We start from the raw sequence: 26,028 nt of genomic DNA on the forward strand, positions 1-26,028 counted from the left end.
CTCTGACATGAAGGCCCTGTGCATTTCTAATTCAATGTCTTCACTGGGAGTAAATGCCATGGAAGATCTCCCCACTGTGTACACCAGGTATCATACAAATACATTATATACTCAAAACTGAGGTGATGGGTAACCTGATGATTTGTCAAGCCTCTATAGGAATAGGTCCATAGGCACCCAAATATCAATACTAATAAGATAGAGAACATTTAGAGGCCTATAAATATCATGCATTGCTAGACGTAAATTATCTGCCCAGCAACCAAAACACATGCAGCAAAAAAGAGGGGACGTGAAAAGAGATTCACAGAAAGTGGTTACATCATGGACAGAATGCGATACTCAAAGTAATTCCAAAAATGATGCTTTATTACACAGTACAAATGTGGACAAATGAGGTAAATACCCCAGTTCACCATCACCTCAGTATGAGGTAATACAAAGACAGACCTAAAAACATATAAAATCATACATCAAGTCACCAAAACGTATAGAAAACCAACAGCAGCCAATACTTTACTTGAGGCTAAATGCTATCACCCACGTTCACTGATCACTGGGACTCCAGTTGGACCGTTTCTAAGGTGTCGAAGAAACTGTTCCAATATTGATGACTTTAGACTAGGGGCTGAAGACCTCTATAAAAGATTCAGGGAACGAGGATACTCCCACTCCCAGATTAGGAGGGCAAGAAAACGAGCAAACAAAACCGATCGGAAAATGTTAGTATCTTCAAAAAAGGAAGAAGGCCAAGGGAAACAAACCTTACAACCAGTCAGGATGATAACCCAGTTTGGAGCACAGTGTGGGGGGGGGGGGGGGGGAAGTAAATCATATATTGGAAAAACATTGGAGGATTCTCACACAATTCCCCAATTTAGGTAATATCGGTGGTGATCGTCCACTAATGGTGGCAAGGAGAGCCCCAAATCTTGGTGACCTACTTATTCACTCTGATTATCAGCCATTAAAACAATCAGCATGGCTTAAGTCACACACAAAAGGGATGTATAAATGTGGAAAATGTCAAATTTGTAAATTTGTAGATCGTACTGATACGTTCTCTGATTCATATAACAAAGTTCACTTCAAAAGTCAAAGCCTTATAAACTGCTCTACAGCTAGAGATCTCTATATGCTGATTTGTAAAAAAAATGTATATTGGTAAAACTAAAAGGCAGCTTAACCACATGGCGACTGCAGATATCCGAATGACGGCTGCACTGCGGCCGGCCAGTTCTGGGAGGGCGTCATGTGATGTCCTCTCAGAACGCGCTCTCCTGCGGGCCCCCGGGGGTGCGCACCCGACGATCTCCATGATCACTGTGTCCTACGGACACAGCTGAACACGTGATGTGGTAAAGGGCCAATCACAGCGGCCTTTTACCATGTGATCAGCCGTGTCCAATGACACGCTGATCACCGGGAAATGCAATTGCCAGTTCTCGGCTGCACTTTCCTCTCGCTGTCAGATCGTGAGGAAAGTACTGCTGAGAACCAGCAGTTGTTAGAGCGGGGATCGGCACCGATCATCAGGACACTGATGATCGGTGCCCAGCAGTGCCACCGACCAGTTCCACCCACCTGTGCCCAGCAGTGCACCCACCTGTGCCCAGCAGTGCACCCACCTGTGCCCAGCAGTACACCCACCTGTGCCCAGCAGTGCCACCGACCAGTTCCACCCACCTGTGCCCAGCAGTACAACCACCTGTGCCCAGCAGTGCCACACACCTGTGCTCAGAAGTGCCACCTACCTGTGCCCACCCACATGTGCCCATCAGTGCCACCCACCTGTGCCCACCCACATGTGCCCATCAGTGCCACCCACCTGTGCCCACTGGTGCCCATCAGTGCAGCCCAGCAGTGCTGCCAGTCAGTGCCCAGTGGTTGTGCAAGTCAGTGCCCAGCAGTTGCGCCAGTCAGTGCCCAGCAGTGATGCCAGTCAATGCCACCTGTCAGTGCTGTCTATCAGTGCCACCTATCAGTGCCGCCTATCCGTGACACCTCATCAGTGCTGCCTATCAGTGCCACATATCAGTGCTGCCTCATCAGCGCACATCAGTGAAGGAGAAAAATTACCTGTTTGAAAAATTTTATAATAGAAACAAAGAAACTTTTTTTTTTTCAAATTTTTTGAAATTTTTTTGTTTATAGCGCAAAAAGTAAAGTGCCCAGCAGGGAGCAAATACCACCGAAAGAAAGCTCTATTTGTGAGAAAAAAATGATAAAAATTTAATATCGGTACAGTGTTGCATGACCGCGCAATTGTCAATCAAAGTGCAACAGCGCTGAAAGCTGGAAATTGGCCTGGACAGGAAGGGGGTAGAAGTGTCCTGTAGGCAGGAAGGGGGTAGAAGTGCCCGGTAGGCAGGAAGGGGGTAGAAGTGCCCTGTAGGCAGGAAGGGGGTAGAAGTGCCCTGTAGGCAGGAAGGGGGTAGAAGTGCCCGGGAGGCAGGAAGGGGGTAGAAGTGCCCGGTAGGCAGGAAGGGGGTAGAAGTGCCCTGTAGGCAGGAAGGGGGTAGAAGTGCCCTGTAGGCAGGAAGGGGGTAGAAGTGTCCTGTAGGCAGGAAGGGGGTAGAAGTGTCCTGTAGTCAGGAAGGGGGTAGAAGTGCCCGGTAGGCAGGAAGGGGGTAGAAGTGCCGTGTAGGCAGGAAGGTGGTAGAAGTGTCCTGTAGTCAGGAAGGGGGTAGAAGTGTCCTGTAGGCAGGAAGGGGGTAGAAGTGTCCTGTAGGCAGGAAGGTGGTAGAAGTGTCCTGTAGTCAGGAAGGGGGTAGAAGTGTCCTGTAGGCAGGAAGGGGGTAGAAGTGCCCGGTAGGCAGGAAGGGGGTAGAAGTGCCCGGGAGGCAGGAAGGGGGTAGAAGTGCCCTGTAGGCAGGAAGGGGGTAGAAGTGTCCGGTAGGCAGGAAGGGGGTAGAAGTGTCCTGTAGGCAGGAAGGGGGTAGAAGTGTCCGGTAGGCAGGAAGGGGGTAGAAGTGCCCTGTAGGCAGGAAGGGGGTAGAAGTGTCCTGTAGGCAGGAAGGGGGTAGAAGTGCTCGGTAGGCAGGAAGGGGGTAGAAGTGCCCTGTAGGCAGGAAGGGGGTAGAAGTGTCCTGTAGGCAGGAAGGGGGTAGAAGTGCCCTGTAGGCAGGGAGGGGGTAGAAGTGCCCTGTAGGCAGGAAGGGGGTAGAAGTGTCCTGTAGGCAGGAAGGGGGTAGAAGTGTCCGGTAGGCAGGAAGGGGGTAGAAGTGCCCTGTAGGCGAGGGGTTAAAGTGCGAATAGGTGAAAATTTTAGAGATATTAAATCAATTGATCCTGAAAGTAATTTAGCTCAACAATATGCCAAGTACCATGGGGGAAAACTAGAGGGCGCTAAAGTCAAAGGAATATATGAACTTCCCACAGAGGAGAGGTGACTTAGAGAACTCTTGAAACGTGAAAAACATTGGATATATAAACGTGATACTTTATCCCCCAAAGGGTTAAATATTGAATGTGACCTCCAAGTGTTTTTGCAAAAATAGGAAGATTCACAGTGTAAAATTCCTTTGCGCCACTTGTTGGTGAATAGGAAGGCTATTGAATAATTCCTCTAAAAGGCTGCTGTGTTAATGAAAGAACAATTCTCTCCCCGCTGTGTAGCCAGGTATCTGCTTTTTTATTTGTATTATATGACCAGCTACTTGCTATCTATTTAGTTTTTATTCCACTGAGTATAATTGCCAGCAATTGATTTACATTTATGGGCGGTCACAAGCCCATTATAAATAGTGTATGGAAGGTAGGCATCTCATTGGTCCTGACGAAGCCGAGTGAGATACGCCCATCGGCGAAACGCGTTGGAGTCACACGTCAGATACGTCACTTCAGGCCGGACGCATTGGCGCCATACACGCTGACCATCAGGGGAGGCAGCCATACTCGCTGGCCACGAGTGGCGCAAGGCTGAACAAGTACCGGGGCGGGAGCAGAGTCCATTGGACAACAGTCCCAATGGTGGCAGCTGCCTCCGGGACTGTGGCTGGATATCCAGACGAAGGAAACTCGGTTAGAGCATCACCTATGGCTTGGGTGGTGAATGAACTGCAGCATAACTAAAAGGGAAGATGGCGCATGTACGCCATGTATATTTACTACCAAGAACTCATATATTGACTTTCCATATGTCACGTATTTGTTTCAGGATGGGGACATCATGCTCACCATATAAAGGTGCATGGCACCCTACACCTATTACAAGGCACAGAAGGTCCAGCACCCTATATTACAACATCAATATTAAGGTGGTCCATAGCCCGCATGTTGTGGTGAAGAAACCCTTAAGGCGGGGCCCTGCCAGATCTTCTACATTGAGGAAGCCAAGTGGTGACCTGTATACTGTTTATCCAGTTCATTCTACATATTATTATGGACATATATTGTCAGGGCTCCAGGTATGACCAGAGGTGTGTGGACTGACACAGGGAAACGCAGGCTTCAGATATGGTACAAACAATATAATTTATTAAGACTAACAATACAAAACGCAGTGCAAAACTAAACATAAACACAGTGCAAACAAACCAAACCAAACCACCCACCGATAACAATACATACAATACAAAGAGTAGTCAGGCAGGCCGGGTCAGTAGCAAACGGTCAAACGGAATACCAGGAACAGGTGGGAGAGTGGTCGGGGTCACAAGCTGGGTTCAGTAACTCACGGGCAGCGCGGTACAGAGGGTCAGGCAGAGAATGGTCGGAGTCACAAGCCAGGGATCAAGCAGGAGAAGTCAGCAGAGGTCAGGATCAGGCAGGGTCGGCAACAAGTCAGACAGGAACAGGAATACAGGATACAAGGTACAGGGGCCCATGGAAAAACACACACCAAGGCCCTGACTGTGAGTCTGGCCATTCCTTAAATACAACCCCTGCAATCAGCTTCAGGTGTTTGGCTGATTGCAGGGGTGAGTCTCTGATTGCTGAGAGCACCCACTGGCCAGCCCTGGTACTGCAGCCCACAAGGCAGGTGAGTCCCACCATTATTGGCAAGTCCATTCCTGACATATATATTGCTGCTTGATACTCTACCGCCTATTTTTGCCATTATCCATTGTTATTATTGCCTCATTTGGCCACCGCAGAGCTCAACCGCATCTCTCTCTCTCTCTCTCTCCATATATATATGCATTTTAGCCCACATTACCTGATTAGGTCCATGGGCAATCATATCTATTATCAGGAATTAGATGAAACCTTCTGTTATGGTCAACTGAAGGATGTTGGGCGGAGTGATGCTGAAGAGCCCCCCAAGGCTTGCATTGCAGGCGGTTCATCAGGAATTGGATGAAACCTTCTGTTCTGGTCAGCTGAAGGATGTTGGGTGGAGTGATGCTGAAGAGCCACACAAGGCTTGCATTGCAGGCGGTTCATCAGGAATTGGATGAAACCTTCTGTTCTGGTCAGCTGAAGGATGTTGGGTGGAGTGATGCTGAAGAGCCACACAAGGCTTGCATTGCAGGCGGTTCATCAGGAATTAGATGAAACCTTCTGTTATGGTCAACTTAAGTTTGAAAAACTGGCAGGAGAACTAGTAAGGGAGATTGAACCATAAGAAAGAGAAGTTTTTCCACCATTGCCCCCAAATCCTAACTGGAAGGTTTTTGTACAAATGGTTGTAAGGAGGTGTCCCTTAGGACTATGTCAGCCTCCTATGATGTTTTACGATGGATTTGTTGGAATATGGCTCTAATAGAACTTACATTTTATGGATACATGGTTCACCTCTACTCAGTACCTTAAAAAATTCCAAATAGTTGAATTCTAATTCTTCGTATGTCAGGTACTTTACATCCTCGTCAGTTCTGTATCTTGCTTGTGGCTTAGAAAAAGAAATAGAATGGCTGACCAGCCAAAACCATGAAAGACAAACCCTCCAAAGGAACACCACCACTGACACCCTCACTAAGTGTCCCCCACCCCAAAGAGTCCTCTGTCCAATCCGCATTCTTCATAGGATTCTGGAGCAATCACTGACATGGCACTGAAGGCGAGCTCTCTAACAAAGGCCATCATCGGACCATGGTCTGCTCCAGGGGCGGACTGACAACTCATGGGGACCCCGGGCAATAGGGGATCATGGGCCCCCTGTGTCCTTGCCCAAACTCAAAAAATATTATGAAAAAGGTACCTGGGGCATCTCATGGGGCCCCCTACTGACCCCGGGCCCTCGGGCAGCGCCCGAGTTTCCAAATTGTCAGTATGCCCCTGGTTTGCCCTTTGACGGACAACTTAAGCAGATGTTACCTTCCCAGGCTCTGTAGAAATTACTTAGAGGGTGTTGATGCAAATAAAACCTCCATAAACCACTGAAGGGTTCTTCCTCCTCTATTCCCAAAGACCAGCAGGGTACTTGTTGTCAGGGATCGCTCCCTCGCCGTCATGCATCTGTGCACTGGTGCCGGATCCTTGGCAGCCGCGGCGGTGCGAATGCGCATGCGTGGGAGCATGTGGTTGTGCGCATGCGCACTAGCGTACACGTCACCGCAAGGCGGGCTATTTAAATCACCATCACAGTTTAGCCTATGCATTCTGGTCTATAATGTCCTGTACTTGATAACCTGATTCTGTTGCCTGTATCTGATCTGACCCTGACTAAGAAAGAACTCCGCCTGCACCGACCCCTGACTATCCGCTTGTCTGTTCCCTTGTACCTGATCTGCTCAAATGATCCTGACTCGGCTTGTCTGACACTGCTGCACATACGTTCCTGTTTCTGCACCTGGCCTGTATCCTGGTTTCCGCCATACCTGCCTGCTGCTGCACCTATGTTCCTGCATCCGCACCTGGCCTGTACCCGGGTTATCGCCATACCTACCTGCTGCCGCACCTACGCTTCTGCATCCACACCTGGCCTGTATCCTGGTTGCTGCCATACCTGCCTGCTGCTGCACCTATGTTCCTACACCCGCACCTGGCCTGTACCCGGGTTATCGCCATACCTACCTGCTGCCGCACCTACGCTTCTGCATCCACACCTGGCCTGTATCCTGGTTGCTGCCATACCTGCCTGCTGCTGCACCTATGTTCCTGCACCCACAACTGGCCTGTACCCGGGTTATCGCCATACCTACCTGCTGCCGCACCTACGCTTCTGCATCCACACCTGGCCTGTATCCTGGTTGCTGCCATACCTGCCTGCTGCTGCACCTATGTTCCTGCACCCGCACCTGGCCTGTACCCGGGTTATCACCATACCTACCTGCTGCCGCACCTACGCTTCTGCATCCACACCTGGCCTGTATCCTGGTTGCTGCCATACCTGCCTGCTGCTGCACCTATGTTCCTGCATCCGCACCTGGCCTGTATCCGGGTTATCACCATACCTACCTGCTGCCGCACCTACGCTTCTGCATCCACACCTGGCCTGTATCCTGGTTGCTGCCATACCTGCCTGCTGCTGCACCTATGTTCCTGCACCCACAACTGGCCTGTACCCGGGTTACCACCATACCTACCTGCTGCCGCACCTACGCTTCTGCATCCACACCTGGCCTGTATCCTGGTTGCCGCCATACCTGCCTGCTGCTGCACCTATGTTCCTGCACCCGCACCTGGCCTGTATCCGGATCTTCTGGGTCTTCATCTGCCATCCGTCTTCTCCAGACCCACCCGGCACTCTTGCCACTCCTGGCTCGGTGCCCTCTGTCCCCACTATCAGGGGATCCGAGTGGGAGTAGTAAGAGGACACCTCCTCTCCACATCAGGCTCCCCAACCAAGTTTGTGACACGTGAGCAGTACTGTAGTTCCATGTCCTGTGACTACCTCCCTCCTCCCTTTATATGGAAAAATACTAGATAAATGTCAAACTAAAGTAGATAAAAATCAAAAAAAGATGCAGTGGGGGTGGGGTAGCAGCTAAAGAACAAACTGCAGTCGTTATTAATAAGTGCCATCAGTTCGACTTTGAGTCCTAAGCCACTTGATGAATAAGAACTCTAAAAAGAAGTGGGCTTTGTGATGGGCTTGTGAGATCCTCCGGCATCCTCCCCACAGCTGTAGGCAACGTGTCCAACCACCTAGTGGTCGGTCTCCCTCCTTGCCTGGTTTCTTCAATCCTCCTTCTCCAGTGATCCCTCCATTGTGACAGTGTGACCAAAATAGGACATTTACAACTTCATCATTTGTGCTTCTAGTGACATAGGCGGTTCGATCCCTTCCAAAATCTATTCGTTCCATGGGCTGTGGCCGGCACACATAAAATCCTTCTCCAGCACCAACACTCAAATGGAGTCGATCTTCTTTCTGGCCTTCTTCTGTAGTGTCCAACTTTCACAGCCGTAATTGACAGCTGAGAAAATGGAAGCGTAGACAAGCCTGGTCTTTGTTTTTACTGTCATTTCTTTGCATTTGAAAACTTTTGTTGAAAGTCTTCTTTGTGGAGCTGCCAAGTGCAATTCTGCGGAATATTTCATCACTGCTGGTGGTTTCCTTGTTAATGAGAGAGCCCAGGAGATTAAAATGCTTCACCATTTCTATTCGGTTGTCATTTTCTGTGGTCATGTCCTTCGTCTTGTTTATATTCAGTTCTGATCTCATATTACGACTTTCAGCTTTAACCACCTCCCGTCCGGCTGTTGTATATAAACGGCCGGACCGTGGCAGTGCAGGGTTGGGTGCAGGGGCAGACTGACTACTCATGGGGCCCCCGGGCAATAGGGGATCATGGGGCCCCTGTGTCCTTGCCCAAAATCAAAAAAGCTTATGAAAAAGGTACCAGGGGCATCTCATGGGGCCCCCTACTGACCCCGGGCCCTCAGGCAGTGCCCGAGTTTCCAAATGGTCAGCCCACCCCTGGTCGGGTGGACTTTTATAAACGGCCTCTCCGCCCCCTGCTTGTGTGCACTCCCTGGGAGCGCGCAGCACCGCGATGCGGGGCCCGCTGTGTCCTCCGGACACAGTGGAACACCGATCGTCGTACGGGACCTCTGTGCGAGGTCCCGATCATGTGATCACTGATTGGCCAATCAGTGATCACATGAATAGTAGTACGCAAGATGTCACTTCTGACATCATTGCTTACTACGTGTGAAATCTGTGAATGATCACAGAGGTCACATGGTACAGGGCCTTTCACAACAGCCTTGTACCATGTGACAAGCTGTGACCAATCACAGCTCTCACAGCATTTCTCAATGGCTGCAGGAATGCAGCCAGAGAGAAGGATAAATTATTGCTTTTACAGCCTTTATGGTTGTAAAAGTAATCAGTGTTAAAAAAAAGAAAAAAAAATCTTCATCACCCCCACAAGTAGTACAGTGTCACCATGTTGACCCTGCACTGTTAGGGTGACAGTATGTAAAAAAAAAAATAATAATAATAATTTGAAAAAATAAAATAAAAATGTAAAAAAATTATAATTTTCGGTTATAAACTAATTTGGGTTATTTTTTTTTTTACTGAAAAGTTAATTTTGGACAGTATTTATGATGAAATATTATTCATTTGCAAAATTTTGTAAGAAAAACACTTTTTTTCAAAATTTTTGGATGTTTTCATTTACATAGCAAACAAATCCCAGCGGTGAATAAATACCACCAAAATAAATCTTTATCTGTCTCAAAAAAAATGCAAAAAGATTCATATGTGTACAGTGCTGCATGACCGCGCAATTGTCATTCAAAGTGTGATAGCGCTGAAAGCTTAAAATTGGCCTGGAAGGGGCTTCCGGACTGGAAGGGGGGAAGTGTCCGGACTGGAAGGGGGGGGGGGAAGTGTCCGGACTGGAAGGGGGGGGGGGAAGTGTCCGGACTGGAAGGGGGGAAAGTGTCCGGACTGGAAGGGGGGGGAAAGTGTCCGGACTGGAAGGGGGGGGGGGAAGTGTCCGGACTGGAAGGGGGGAAAGTGTCCGGACTGGAAGGGAGGGGGGGTGTCTGGACTGGAAGAGGGGGGAAAGTGTCCAGACTGGAAGGGGGGAAAGTTTCCAGACTGGAAGGGCGGGAAAGTGTCCGGACTGGAAGGGGGGGAAAGTGTTCGGACTGGAAGGGGGGGAAAGCGTCCGGACTGGAAGGGGGGAAAGCGTCCGGACTGGAAGGGGGGGAAAGCGTCCGGACTGGAAGGGGGTGAAAGTGTCCGGACTGGAAGGGGGGGAAAATGTTCAGACTGGAAGGGGGGGAAAGCGTCCGGACTGGAAGGGGGGAAAGCGTCCGGACTGGAAGGGGGGGAAAGCATCCGGACTGGAAGGGGGGGAAGTGTCCAGACTGGAAGGGGGTGAAAGTGTCCGGACTGGAAGGGGGTGAAAGTGTCCGGACTGGAAGGGGGGAAAGTGTCCGGACTGGAAGGGGGGAAAGTGTCCGGACTGGAAGGGGGTGAAAGTGTCCGGACTGGAAGGGGGTGAAAGTGTCGGACTAGAAGGGGGTGAAAGTGTCCGGACTGGAAGGGGGTGAAAGTGTCCGGACTGGAAGGGGGGGAAAGTGTTCGGACTGGAAGGGGGGGAAAGCGTCCGGACTGGAAGGGGGGGAAAGCGTCCGGACTGGAAGGGGGGGAAAATGTTCAGACTGGAAGGGGGGGAAAGCGTCCGGACTGGAAGGGGGGAAAGCGTCCGGACTGGAAGGGGGGGAAAGCATCCGGACTGGAAGGGGGGGAAGTGTCCAGACTGGAAGGGGGTGAAAGTGTCCGGACTGGAAGGGGGTGAAAGTGTCCGGACTGGAAGGGGGTGAAAGTGTCCGGACTGGAAGGGGGGAAAGTGTCCGGACTGGAAGGGGGGAAAGTGTCCGGACTGGAAGGGGGTGAAAGTGTCCGGACTGGAAGGGGGTGAAAGTGTCGGACTAGAAGGGGGTGAAAGTGTCCGGACTGGAAGGGGGTGAAAGTGTCCGGACTGGAAGGGGGTGAAAGTGTCCGGACTGGAAGGGGGGGAAAGTGTTCGGACTGGAAGGGGGGGAAAGCGTCCGGACTGGAAGGGGGGGAAAGCGTCCGGACTGGAAGGGGGGGAAAGCGTCCGGACTGGAAGGGGGGGGAAAGTGTCCGGACTGGAAGGGGGGGGAAAGTGTCCGGACTGGAAGGGGGGGGGGGGAAGTGTCCGGACTGGAAGGGGGGGGAAAGTGTCCGGACTGGAAGGGGGGGGGGAAGTGTCCGGACTGGAAGGGGGGAAAGTGTCCGGACTGGAAGGGAGGGGGGGTGTCTGGACTGGAAGGGGGGGGAAAGTGTCCAGACTGGAAGGGGGGAAAGTTTCCAGACTGGAAGGGGGGGAAAGTGTCCAGACTGGAAGGGGGGGAAAGTGTCCAGACTGGAAGGGGGGAAAGTTTCCAGACTGGAAGGGGGGGAAAGTGTCCGGACTGGAAGGGGGTGAAGTGTCCGGACTGGAAGGGGGGGAAAGCGTCCGGACTGGAAGGGGGGGAAAGCGTCCGGACTGGAAGGGGGGGAAAGTGTCCGGACTGGAAGGGGGTGAAAGTGTCCGGACTGGAAGGGGGGGAAAATGTTCAGACTGGAAGGGGGGGAAAATGTTCAGACTGGAAGGGGGGGAAAGCGTCCGGACTGGAAGGGGGGGAAAGCGTCCGGACTGGAAGGGGGGGAAGTGTCCAGACTGGAAGGGGGTGAAAGTGTCCGGACTGGAAGGGGGTGAAAGTGTCCAGACTGGAAGGGGTGAAAGTGTCCGGACTGGAAGGGGGTGAAAGTGTCGGACTAGAAGGGGGTGAAAGTGTCCGGACTGGAAGGGGGTGAAAGTGTCCGGACTGGAAGGGGGGGAAAGTGTTCGGACTGGAAGGGGGGGAAAGCGTCCGGACTGGAAGGGGGGGAAAGCGTCCGGACTGGACTGAAATATTATTCATTTGCAAAATTTTGTAAGAAAAACACTTTTTTTCAAAATTTTTGGATGTTTTCATTTACATAGCAAACAAATCCCAGCGGTGAATAAATACCACCAAAATAAATCTTTATCTGTCTCAAAAAAAATGCAAAAAGATTCATATGTGTACAGTGCTGCATGACCGCGCAATTGTCATTCAAAGTGTGATAGCGCTGAAAGCTTAAAATTGGCCTGGAAGGGGCTTCCGGACTGGAAGGGGGGGAAAGTGTCCGGACTGGAAGGGGGGGGGGGGGAAGTGTCCGGACTGGAAGGGGGGGGAAAGTGTCCGGACTGGAAGGGGGGGGGGAAGTGTCCGGACTGGAAGGGGGGAAAGTGTCCGGACTGGAAGGGAGGGGGGGTGTCTGGACTGGAAGGGGGGGGAAAGTGTCCAGACTGGAAGGGGGGAAAGTTTCCAGACTGGAAGGGGGGGAAAGTGTTCGGACTGGAAGGGGGGGAAAGCGTCCGGACTGGAAGGGGGGAAAGCGTCCGGACTGGAAGGGGGGGAAAGCGTCCGGACTGGAAGGGGGGGAAAGCGTCCGGACTGGAAGGGGGGGAAAGTGTCCGGACTGGAAGGGGGGGAAAATGTTCAGACTGGAAGGGGGGGAAAGCGTCCGGACTGGAAGGGGGGAAAGCGTCCGGACTGGAAGGGGGGGAAAGCGTCCGGACTGGAAGGGGGGGAAGTGTCCAGACTGGAAGGGGGTGAAAGTGTCCGGACTGGAAGGGGGTGAAAGTGTCCGGACTGGAAGGGGGGAAAGTGTCCGGACTGGAAGGGGGGAAAGTGTCCGGACTGGAAGGGGGTGAAAGTGTCCGGACTGGAAGGGGGTGAAAGTGTCGGACTAGAAGGGGGTGAAAGTGTCCGGACTGGAAGGGGGGGAAAGTGTTCGGACTGGAAGGGGGGGAAAGCGTCCGGACTGGAAGGGGGGAAAGCGTCCGGACTGGAAGGGGGGGAAAGCGTCCGGACTGGAAGGGGGTGAAAGTGTCCGGACTGGAAGGGGGGGAAAATGTTCAGACTGGAAGGGGGGGAAAGCGTCTGGACTGGAAGGGGGGAAAGCGTCCGGACTGGAAGGGGGGGAAAGCATCCGGACTGGAAGGGGGGGAAGTGTCCAGACTGGAAGGGGGTGAAAGTGTCCGGACTGGAAGGGGGTGAAAGTGTCCGGACTGGAAGGGGGGAAAGTGTCCGGACTGGAAGGGGGGAAAGTGTCCGGACTGGAAGGGGGTGAAAGTGTCCGGACTGGAAGGGGGTGAAAGTGTCGGACTAGAAGGGGGTGAAAGTGTCCGGACTGGAAGGGGGTGAAAGTGTCCGGACTGGAAGGGGGGGAAAGTGTTCGGACTGGAAGGGGGGGAAAGCGTCCGGACTGGAAGGGGGGGAAAGCGTCCGGACTGGAAGGGGGGGAAAATGTTCAGACTGGAAGGGGGGGAAAGCGTCCGGACTGGAAGGGGGGAAAGCGTCCGGACTGGAAGGGGGGGAAAGCATCCGGACTGGAAGGGGGGGAAGTGTCCAGACTGGAAGGGGGTGAAAGTGTCCGGACTGGAAGGGGGTGAAAGTGTCCGGACTGGAAGGGGGTGAAAGTGTCCGGACTGGAAGGGGGGAAAGTGTCCGGACTGGAAGGGGGGAAAGTGTCCGGACTGGAAGGGGGTGAAAGTGTCCGGACTGGAAGGGGGTGAAAGTGTCGGACTAGAAGGGGGTGAAAGTGTCCGGACTGGAAGGGGGTGAAAGTGTCCGGACTGGAAGGGGGTGAAAGTGTCCGGACTGGAAGGGGGGGAAAGTGTTCGGACTGGAAGGGGGGGAAAGCGTCCGGACTGGAAGGGGGGGAAAGCGTCCGGACTGGAAGGGGGGGAAAGCGTCCGGACTGGAAGGGGGGGGAAAGTGTCCGGACTGGAAGGGGGGGGAAAGTGTCCGGACTGGAAGGGGGGGGGGGGAAGTGTCCGGACTGGAAGGGGGGGGAAAGTGTCCGGACTGGAAGGGGGGGGGGAAGTGTCCGGACTGGAAGGGGGGAAAGTGTCCGGACTGGAAGGGAGGGGGGGTGTCTGGACTGGAAGGGGGGGAAAGTGTCCAGACTGGAAGGGGGGAAAGTTTCCAGACTGGAAGGGGGGGAAAGTGTCCAGACTGGAAGGGGGGAAAGTGTCCAGACTGGAAGGGGGGAAAGTTTCCAGACTGGAAGGGGGGGAAAGTGTCCGGACTGGAAGGGGGTGAAGTGTCCGGACTGGAAGGGGGGGAAAGCGTCCGGACTGGAAGGGGGGGAAAGCGTCCGGACTGGAAGGGGGGGAAAGTGTCCGGACTGGAAGGGGGTGAAAGTGTCCGGACTGGAAGGGGGGGAAAATGTTCAGACTGGAAGGGGGGGAAAATGTTCAGACTGGAAGGGGGGGAAAGCGTCCGGACTGGAAGGGGGGGAAAGCGTCCGGACTGGAAGGGGGGGAAGTGTCCAGACTGGAAGGGGGTGAAAGTGTCCGGACTGGAAGGGGGTGAAAGTGTCCAGACTGGAAGGGGTGAAAGTGTCCGGACTGGAAGGGGGTGAAAGTGTCGGACTAGAAGGGGGTGAAAGTGTCCGGACTGGAAGGGGGTGAAAGTGTCCGGACTGGAAGGGGGGAAAGTGTTCGGACTGGAAGGGGGGGAAAGCGTCCGGACTGGAAGGGGGGGAAAGCGTCCGGACTGGACTGAAATATTATTCATTTGCAAAATTTTGTAAGAAAAACACTTTTTTTCAAAATTTTTGGATGTTTTCATTTACATAGCAAACAAATCCCAGCGGTGAATAAATACCACCAAAATAAATCTTTATCTGTCTCAAAAAAAATGCAAAAAGATTCATATGTGTACAGTGCTGCATGACCGCGCAATTGTCATTCAAAGTGTGATAGCGCTGAAAGCTTAAAATTGGCCTGGAAGGGGCTTCCGGACTGGAAGGGGGGGAAAGTGTCCGGACTGGAAGGGGGGGGGGGGAAGTGTCCGGACTGGAAGGGGGGGGAAAGTGTCCGGACTGGAAGGGGGGGGGGAAGTGTCCGGACTGGAAGGGGGGAAAGTGTCCGGACTGGAAGGGAGGGGGGGTGTCTGGACTGGAAGGGGGGGGAAAGTGTCCAGACTGGAAGGGGGGAAAGTTTCCAGACTGGAAGGGGGGGAAAGTGTTCGGACTGGAAGGGGGGGAAAGCGTCCGGACTGGAAGGGGGGAAAGCGTCCGGACTGGAAGGGGGGGAAAGCGTCCGGACTGGAAGGGGGGGAAAGCGTCCGGACTGGAAGGGGGGGAAAGTGTCCGGACTGGAAGGGGGGGAAAATGTTCAGACTGGAAGGGGGGGAAAGCGTCCGGACTGGAAGGGGGGAAAGCGTCCGGACTGGAAGGGGGGGAAAGCGTCCGGACTGGAAGGGGGGGAAGTGTCCAGACTGGAAGGGGGTGAAAGTGTCCGGACTGGAAGGGGGTGAAAGTGTCCGGACTGGAAGGGGGGAAAGTGTCCGGACTGGAAGGGGGGAAAGTGTCCGGACTGGAAGGGGGTGAAAGTGTCCGGACTGGAAGGGGGTGAAAGTGTCGGACTAGAAGGGGGTGAAAGTGTCCGGACTGGAAGGGGGGGAAAGTGTTCGGACTGGAAGGGGGGAAAGCGTCCGGACTGGAAGGGGGGGAAAGCGTCCGGACTGGAAGGGGGGGAAAGCGTCCGGACTGGAAGGGGGGGAAAGTGTCCGGACTGGAAGGGGGGGGAAAGTGTCCGGACTGGAAGGGGGGGGGGGGAAGTGTCCGGACTGGAAGGGGGGGAAAGTGTCCGGACTGGAAGGGGGGGGGGAAGTGTCCGGACTGGAAGGGGGGAAAGTGTCCGGACTGGAAGGGAGGGGGGGTGTCTGGACTGGAAGGGGGGGGAAAGTGTCCAGACTGGAAGGGGGGAAAGTTTCCAGACTGGAAGGGGGGGAAAGTGTCCGGACTGGAAGGGGGGGAAAGTGTTCGGACTGGAAGGGGGGGAAAGCGTCCGGACTGGAAGGGGGGAAAGCGTCCGGACTGGAAGGGGGGGAAAGCGTCCGGACTGGAAGGGGGGGAAAGTGTCCGGACTGGAAGGGGGGGAAAATGTTCAGACTGGAAGGGGGGGAAAATGTTCAGACTGGAAGGGGGGGAAAGCGTCCGGACTGGAAGGGGGGAAAGTGTCCGGACTGGAAGGGAGGGGGGGTGTCTGGACTGGAAGGGGGGGGAAAGTGTCCAGACTGGAAGGGGGGAAAGTTTCCAGACTGGAAGGGGGGGAAAGTGTCCGGACTGGAAGGGGGGGAAAGTGTTCGGACTGGAAGGGGGGGAAAGCGTCCGGACTGGAAGGGGGGAAAGCGTCCGGACTGGAAGGGGGGGAAAGTGTCCGGACTGGAAGGGGGGGAAAGTGTCCGGACTGGAAGGGGGTGAAAGTGTCCGGACTGGAAGGGGGGGAAAATGTTCAGACTGGAAGGGGGGGAAAATGTTCAGACTGGAAGGGGGGGAAAGCGTCCGGACTGGAAGGGGGGAAAGCGTCCGGACTGGAAGGGGGGGAAAGCGTCCGGACTGGAAGGGGGGGAAGTGTCCAGACTATAAGGGGGTGAAAGTGTCCGGACTGGAAGGGGGTGAAAGTGTCCGGACTGGAAGGGGTGAAAGTGTCGGACTAGAAGGGGGTGAAAGTGTTCGGACTGGAAGGGGGGGAAAGTGTCCGGACTGGAAGGGGGGGAAAGTGTCCGGACTGGAAGGGGGGGAAAGTGTCCGGACTAGAAGTGGTTAACATAAATATTTAGTGTAGCGCTACCCCCGCAGTATTTTTGCCTGGGTCTCCCCTATCTTCATCCTGCAGCCAGGCACAAGGTATTTTCTATAGCCAGGTGCACACACACACTTTCTCCTTGCCAAGCAGAGGAGTCGGTGAGTTCATTGGAAGAGGTGAGGTGGACACCGGCCTGCTGTATCTGAGGCATTGTACTGGAATTTTGACATGGAGCCTATACTGGGAGAATCGCCCTTTTTGGGGGAGAAGATAGAGGTTCCATTACATCCATTGCTATTCCTCATTTGCTGTTTTTGACCTCGTGATCTGTGTTCATTCGTTCCGGTAAGAGGCTGTGAATGGTGATGGTGGAGGATTTCTGTCTCTTGTCTCCCTGTCCGTGGCACATCACTTTTTTGAAGAACTCTGTTTCATTTTGACACTTAAGGTGGGAATACACGATTAGTAAAAATCGACCGATCGGTCATCCGACGACTGAGAGGCATTCGTTTGTTGGTCGTAATTGTGGCCCACATTAACCAATCTAAAAAAATTGTTCGTCTGGCAATACGTAGTGTTGACGTCTTCCTTACAAGTGGAAGTGATGCGGTGGGCGTGTGACCTTGTAGCCACGCCCTTCTGGCCAGAACGAGCGATATACACAACAATTACCAGCAATGAGTATAATATAGTTTGTTGCATGACCTATATACATAAATAATGATACATAAAATATAATATACAGAATTCTGCTCTCATTATCTCATTAGGCCGATCTACTTTTAACATTTGGATTTTTCGTTCGTGTTTACGAATATTCCTTGGACATCAACATCCGGGTCATCTTCTGTTTCCGCTCATGCGTGATAGCACTTGATAGATTTTTTTCGTACTTCCGTCATACCAGCGCACAGAAAAATTGGTCGGTCATATGTGAAAAGTGATACAAAAATCTAACAAAGATGGAACTGCATCCATCTCACAGAGACATCCAGGCTGTCCATTGAAATTAACACCTCGACAGGAGCATCTTCTGATCAGAAGAGCTGAAGAAAATCGTCATGCAAGTTCACTGCAGTTAGCTTAATAAGTAGAAAGCCAAACTGGGGCGATTGTTTCCCGTGACACAATACGGCGTACACTGCAGAGGAATGGCATGCATGGGTGTCATCCACGAAGGAAGCCTCTCCTAATGCCTACGCACAAAAAATTCTGCCTAGAATTTGCCAAGGCCCATGCTCAAAAATAAGACGACTACTGGGACTTTGTACTCTGGAGTGATGAGACCAATAGAAATGTTTTTGGGACTGATGGCTTCAAATCTGTATGGCGTCGCAACGGTGAGGAGTACAAAGAAAAATGCACGGTGCCTACTGTGAAACATGGTGGTGGCAATGTCCTTCTGTGGGGCTGCTGGTGTCAGGGAGCTGCATTTCATTGATGGTGTCATGAATTCACAGATGTACTGCTCTATATTGAAAGAGAAGATGCTCCCATCACTCTGTGCCCTTGGTTCGCGTGCACTTTTCCAACATGACAACGATCCAAAACACACATCTAAGGCCACTGTTGCGTTTCTGAAGAAGAACCGGGTGAAAGTGATTCAGTGGCCAAGTATGTCTCCTGATCTGAACCCAATCCAACACCTATGGGGGGAATTCTGAAGAGACAAGTTGAGCATCACCCTCCATCCAGCATCCAGGATCTAAAAGAGGTCGTTCTTGAAGAATGGAAAAAAATCGACGTTGCAATATGTCGCCAACTTGTTCATTCCATACCTCATACAAAATGGAGGAGTTTTTGTTTTGGGGTGGATTCATTTTTTGCATCAACTAATTTGAGTAAAAATAAAGATTTTGTAATCTAAGTTCTATTATTAAACTTACTATCATGTCACGAGCCAAACAAACGTTCGATAAAACTCAGTTTTGTCAAAATTTTGTAAATTGTTCTTGCATTCATTGAGATATTGATTAAAATCCTATGTTTCAAAAGGGGTGGAGTTATGCTGAGCACTGTATGTAGCCCACCACACTGCAATACACAATATCCACAATATAACAAAGTAATGCGACTAATTCTCCCCATACATACTTTCTGCTCTCCCTCCACGGCTCCAAAACACACTGACAAATGGCTGCTGGGAGCTCACTATTTTATAGTGAGGGGGGCTGGCACATACATCCTAATTAATGGCCATTCTTACCCTGACTAGAGTTTAAAAGACAGGAAGGGCATTATGGGAGCTTTAAAATTCAGTCAAGTAAACTTCCACATAGTATCACCAGAACCACAAACCTTGAACCTACAGGATTCTCTGCGAACCTCCAGAAGCTGCTAATCCAAACCTCATCCCTTCCCATGATGCTGCGAAATATTGGAATCCTACATCGACCAGGACAGCAGCATGTTAGTAGGACAGAAGATATCCTTGAGATGTTCAGAGCTGTGAGGACCCAGGAACTCAGCACAGAGATCTCACCAATAAAGTCCCCGCCATATACAACACTTTCTGGAATTTAACTCTTCGGCATCTACTAGATGTGAAATATTGGTTATGGATGGGCTACACACCAGATTTCACATAGCCTTTCTCCATAAAATGCAGAGGAAACACACGTCTTGTGTAAAATCTTCTTCCTCTTTGAGTTCTTTATAACTTTCATTCATCTCACACAGACCGCACACCTGACTGCAGCAATGTGTCCCCTCCATGTCCTCCTCCTGTGGGCTCTTCTCTGTCCAGTCAGAGGTATGTAAGAACTTTATAAAGAGGTGATAATACAGTATTGTTATCAGAGTACATATCATAGATACCCTGACCGCAGCAATGTGCCCCCTCCATGTCCTCCTCTTGTGGGCTCTTCTCTGTCCAGGTAGAGGTATGTAAGAACATTATAAAGAGGTGATAATACAGTATTATTACCAGACAGAGTGCATATCATAGATACCCTGACCACAGCAATGTTCCCCCTCCATGTCCTCCTCCTGTGGCCTCTTCTCTGTCCAGGTAGAGGGATGGAGGAACATTATAAAGAGGTGATAATACAGTATTATTATCAGACAGAGTACATATCATAGATACCCTGACCACAGCAATGTGCCCCCTCCGTGTCCTCCTCCTGTGGGCTCTTCTCTGTCCAGGGAGAGGTATGTAAGAACATTATAAAGAGGTGATAATACAGTATTATTACCAGACAGAGTGCATATCATAGATACCCCGACTGCAGCAATGTGCCCCCTCCATGTCCTCCTCCTGTGGGCTCTTCTCTGTCCAGGCAGAGGTATGTAAGAACTTTATAAAGAGGTGATAATACAGTATTGTTATCAGAGTACATATCATAGATACCTCGACTGCAGCAATGTGTCCCTTCCGTGTCCTCCTCCTGTGGGCTCTTCTCTGTCCAGGCAGAGGTATGTAAGAACATTATAAAGAGGTGATAATACAGTATTATTATCAGACAGAGTACATATCATAGATACCCCGACTGCAGCAATGTGTCCCCTCCGTGTCCTCCTCCTGTGGGCTCTTCTCTGTCCAGGCAGAGGTATGTAAGATCATTATAAAGAGGTGATAATACAGTATTATCAGAGTACATATCATAGATACCCCGACTGCAGCAATGTGTCCCCTCCGTGTCCTCCTCCTGTGGGCTCTTCTCTGTCCAGGCAGAGGGATGTAAGAACATTATAAAGAGGTGACAATCTTAGCGGCTGTCAGCCTGTAGTTCTGATGAGCCGTGGTTCTCTGTGGTAGTTCATTGAGTCTTCCTGTCGGCATGACTGCTTCAAATCAACTACTTGCACTTAAGATCATAAGAGAAAATGATAATGACATAAAAAAACAAAAAAGTTAAGCAGTTAGCACATTAGGCAGGCTAAACACCCATAACAAACGTAAAACTTGGAGTGCTAGCTCTGCACTCCAGTATATCTGCTTGTCTGTGCACCCCGTACGCCCTATACATCCCGTACGGCAAGCAGATATACTGACAGGCTGCAGGGGACCTGCATGGCGCCCACAATCTGCTGATCGCTGGTGCCATGCTTTCCAGGCTCCTGCAATCAAAAATATTAAATGCCCAAAAAAATGCGCATTTGTTATTTTTGGTCAAAAGGTGAACTTCTCCTTTAAATAACGCGGCCAAATAAAAATGTAACATTTCATTATCCTGTGGGCTCTTCTCTGTCCAGGCAGAGGTATGTAAGAACATTATAAAGAGGTGATAATACAGTAATATTATCAGACAGAGTACATATCATAGATACCCCGACTGCAGCAATGTGTCCCCTCCGTGTCCTCCTCCTGTGGGCTCTTTTCTGTCCAGGCAGAGGGATGTAAGAACATTATAAAGAGGTGATAAAACAGTATTATTATCAGAGTACATATCATAGATACCCTGACTGCAGCAATGTGCCCCTCCGTGTCCTCCTCCTGTGGGCTCTTCTCTGTCCAGGCAGAGGGATGTAAGAACATTATAAAGAGGTGATAATACGGTATTATTATCAGAGTACATATCATAGATACCCCGACTGCAGCAATGTGTCTCCTCCATGTCCTCCTCCTGTGGGCTCTTCTCTGTCCAGGCAGAGGGATGGAGGAACGTTATAAAGAGATGATAATACAAACTCCACCCATTGATCAGCAGTCATCTTTAAGTGTTTGGTCAGTGGCCATTTTAAAGTCTACATGCACTTTTGGAGGGAAATATACTTTGCTTCACGTGTCTTGATAATTCCTTTCATTTTCTGGTTGGATCCCCTGACACTCCAGGAATTGGTCATTTTAATTTGCCATATTGGCATAATTTAGATGGATTCCTCTCGGGACTTCAGCTTCAGCAGGCTCGTGGGCCGAGAGGTCAAACACAGATTATTATTTGCCAAATTTCATAAAACCAGTTATGGGATCTACAAGGGGGAACCAATTGTTTGATGGAATATATAGTACATAGGTGGTAGGAGGTAATATCACTGTGAAATGTGTCGGTTCATATCCCAATCTGACTGCTATTTATGTTGTTTATAAAGCGACTTATTTTTATTGTCTGCCGTCCGTACTCACACACGATCTTATTGTGTTTAGCAAAGAGTTTCTGCAAGGGCAAAGAATTACAAGAATAATTATTATTTTTAATAAATTATTTTTATACTGGAGGCGCTGTTGTTCACCGATCGATATAGCTGACCTGACTGGGATCTGTATTCTGTCTGCAGGAAATGTCCCGGGTGTTCAGGAGGAAATATTCACCCGGCCGGGATCTGACCTTCTCCTCCCCATCAGACACCATCTCACCCTCAACCATACAGACAAAGGGAAATGTGATTGGTTTTATTGGTACTATCAGGAATCCCCCGGACCCCTGGAAATAGAACTAGCTGAACAATGGGATTGTGAGCTGTCCGAGTACAGACATTTCCCCAATACAAGGATGTCAGAGAACGGAAGTCTGATCATAGACCATGTGACTCTGCGCAATGACGGAATATACATTGTGGATATATACAACTCTACAGGAGGCAATATACGAAGAGATGATTTCACCGTCCATGTAGAAGGTAAGTCCCATCCAATCCCTACCTCCAGTCCTGGCAGTGTCCTCCCCACTCCGTGTCTTTATATCCATACATGATATAGTAAAGATCCGGGAGACACGTATGTACAATGTCCTCCTCGCTCCGTGTCTTTATATCCATACATGATATAGCAGAAGATCTGGGAGACACGTATGTACAATGTCCTCCCCGCTCCGTGTCTTTATATCCATACATTATATAGCAGAAGATCCGGGAGACACGTATGTACAATGTCCTCCACGCTCCGTGTCTTTATATCCATACATGATATAGTAGAAGATCCGGGAGACACGTATGTACAATGTCCTCCACGCTCCGTGTCTTTATATCCATACATGATATAGTAGAAGATCCGGGAGACACGTATGTACAATGTCCTCCCCGCTCCGTGTCCTTATATCCATACATGATATAGTAGAAGATCCGGGAGACACGTGTGTACAGTGTCCTCCACGCTCCGTGTCTTAATATCCATACATGATATAGTAGAAGATCCGGGAGACACGTATGTACAATGTCCTCCCCGCTCAGTGTCTTTATATCCATACATGATATAGCAGAAGATCCGGGAGAGACGTATGTACAATGTCCTCCACGCTCCGTGTCTTTATATCCATACATGATATAGCAGAAGATCCGGGAGACACGTATGTACAATGTCCTCCACGCTCCGTGTCTTTATATCCATACATGATATAGTAGAAGATCCGGGAGACACGTATGTACAATGTCCTCCACGCTCCGTGTCTTTATATCCATACATGATATAGTAGAAGATCCGGGAGACACGTATGTACAATGTCCTCCCCGCTCAGTGTCTTTATATCCATACATGATATAGGAGAAGATCCAGGAGACACGTATGTACAATGTCCTCCACGCTCCGTGTCTTTATATCCATACATGATATAGTAGAAGATCCGGGAGACACGTATGTACAATGTCCTCCCCGCTCTGAGGAAGAGGCAAGTCCTCGAAACGCGTCAGCCTATTGGATGTCTACATTCCCCATTGCGGACTGTTACTCAGCGCGGTGCTGACCCAGCTGTTCTTTTATGATGTGCCTTGACTATATTGTCATTTGTGAGTAGAACACCTACTTTATTTTTTATTAAACATTTTTTATGGTAATGCACTAGGCCTGTGCGCCCTCTGTGTGTTCTTTCCTCATTCAGTATATTTGGATTCTCCCGGTCTATTGAGGGCAGCAAGGTGCGCATGTTCCGGGACATTCTTAATGTGGTTGTAGCATCGAGTCCATCCTCAAGCACAGGAGCATTTGTGTTGGCTGGTTCTTTGTTCCCCATGTGTTAGATCTGACCATTGATGGCCGTGTGACAGATCCCCAAAACTGTTTTGCTTGGTATCTATTAAAGGTTCTTTGTGGCATAAGCCAAGGAATCAATTAAAACTCTGTAGTTTCTTAATACGCTTCTCAAAAAAATGAAAGGAAGACTTTGTAATCTGAGTCTGGCATCAAGTCCATCACACTCCTGGGATATAGATCTGGCTGGTTAAGTAGCATAGGGGGTTGTTCATCAGTTCAGCTGCTTTGGTGTTAATGAAATTAACAGAAGGTGAACTAGATGGGCAACACTGAGACAACCCCCAAAACAGAAATGGTTTTACAGGTGGAGGACACTGCCATTTTTTTCCCTACTCATCTTTTCTGACTGTTTGTCACTAGTTTTGCATTTGGCTCGGGTCCATGTCACTACTGGTAGCATGAAGCCATACCTAGACCCTACCGAGGTTGCACAGGCAGACCAACTCCTCCAGGATGGCATATCAATACGTGCCATTGCCAGAAGGTTTGCTGTGTCTCCCAGCACAGTCTCAAGAGCATGGAGGAGATTCCAGGAGACAGGCAGTTCCTCTAAGAGAGCTGAACAGGGCAGTAGAAGGTCCTTAAATCAGCAGAATTAGTATCTGCTCCTTTGTGCAAGGAGGAACAGGATGAGTACTGCCAGAGCCCTACAAAATGACCTCCAGCAGGCCACTGATGTGAATGTCTATGACCAACCAACCAGAAACAGACTTCATGAGGGTGGCCTGAGGGCCCGACATCCTCTAGTGGGCCCTGTGCTCACTGCCCGGCACCATAGAGCTTGATTGGCATTTGCCATTGAACACCAGAATTGTCAGGTCCGCCACTGGCGCCCTGTGCTTTTCACAGATGGGAGCAGGTTCCCCCTGAGCACATGTGACAGACGTGAAAGGGTCTGGAGAAGCCATGAAGAATGTTCTGCTGCCTGTAACATGGTTCAGCATGACCGTCTTGGTGGTGGGTCAGTGATGGTCTGGGGAGGCATATCCATGGTGGGACGCACAGACCTCTACAGGATAGACAATGGCACGCTGACTGCCACTAGGTATCGGGATGAAATCCTTGGACCCATTGTCAGACCCTTCGCTGGTACAGTGGGTCCTGGGTTCCTCCTGGTGCACGACAATGCCTGGCCTCATGTGGGGAGAGTATGCAGGCAGTTCCTGGAGGATGAAGGAATTGATACCATTGAATGGCCCTCACACTCTCCTGACCTAAATCCAATAGAACACCTCTGGGATGTCATGTTTTGGTCCATCCATGGTCGCCAGGTTGCACCTCAGACTGTCCAGGAGCTCAGTGATGTCCTGGTCCAGATCTGGGAGGAAATCCCCTAGGACACTATCAGTGGTCTCATTAGGACCCTCCCCCGACGTTGTCAGGCATGCATACAAGCACGTGGGGGCCATACAAACTACTGAGGGCCATTCTGAGTTGCTGCAATGACATTTCAGCAAAATGGACTCGCCTGCTGCATCATTTCTTCACTTTGATATTCGGGGTGTCTTTGAATTCAGTCCTCTGTAGGTCGATCATTTTCATTTCCATCAAACGATGGGGCGTCCTTACATTCCTCACCCATCCCCCGTCCATGTCAGTATAGAGATCCAGCAGGAGATTCCTCCCCATTGAGATCTAATGGGTTTTCAAAGTCTTCCTGTAATGTTTTTTAGCCGTGTATTTGTTATGGTAAACAGGCTGCACATACAACTGCAGGAAAAACAATTCATGGCATGCAAAATCTAAATAAATATGCCTACATACTATGCCCGCTGACTATCTTCCTAGCAAACAGACATGTACAATGTATATGATAGGCATAAATATACTAATCAGAAACTTAACTTGGGTTTCCTGGTGATGGAATCTTCTCACAGCTCTTTGCTTCTCAGAGTCCAGCAAGGCAACTGTTTCCGAAGTCTCCAAACTACTGTTACTCCTTTGTTCCTGACCACATGGCTTGTTCAAAGGTTTTTCTCCACCCCTTACTTCCTGCTACCTCATTTCCTGTTGCCTCACTTAGCTCACAAACCAGTCCAACTGGTTCATTAGCATATCAATAGGTGAAGCCTAGCTCCTAAATAAACATGTTCTTAAAATCTAACAATTCACTTATCTAAGCTATAAATATCACCAAAAAACCCATTAACAACACAAATTCACAATGAGAATGCAGCGATGTGGAGACCTTGGAGGTGATTTCAGGGACCCCAGTTGGGGCTCCAACCCCCAGGCTGCCCCTTTGACCTGGACAGAACCGCATCTCACTGTAAGTTGGAATTCAGCTTGTTGGGATGCAGCTGAATTATTGGAGAGTAAAGTTTCTGCTACCAGCAACCAATCAGGAAAAGAAACAGAGAATTCTGTTTGGTCGCTATGGACAGCCCCTCCCCTTTCTGCTCATTTTCCTCTCTCTGGCTCTCATGAATCAGCCCCGCTATGCAGCCGATTCTGCTGATGGATGGTTGACAATGACAGATCTCCAGCTGAAAACACAGGTGTGTGAAGATCTCATCCTTCACCTGAGCGGGGAAATCTTCATCCCTCCCCTAAACAGATGTTGGGGAATTCTCAGCACGGTGCATTTACAGCTCCGGAGACTCTTCATCTCAGAGGAATCCACCAAGAACAACCGGG

At 50.4% G+C, this 26,028-nt stretch overlaps 1 protein-coding gene across 1 annotated transcript in view; it reads left to right on the forward strand.

Annotated features, from left to right (window-relative positions):
- LOC149435240 (uncharacterized) overlaps nt 1-26,028 on the forward strand; it is a 95,202-nt gene that overhangs the window by 21,670 nt on the left and 47,504 nt on the right. Inside the window, 1 exon segment of the mRNA XM_089662872.1 lies at nt 21,705-22,046. Coding sequence (XP_089518998.1) covers nt 21,705-22,046 — 342 coding nt within the window.

The sequence above is a fragment of the Staurois parvus genome, unplaced genomic scaffold, assembly GCF_062004578.1.
Source record: "Staurois parvus isolate SC_StPar_1 unplaced genomic scaffold, SC_StPar_1.0 ptg001572l, whole genome shotgun sequence".
Lineage (NCBI taxonomy): Eukaryota > Metazoa > Chordata > Amphibia > Anura > Ranidae > Staurois > Staurois parvus.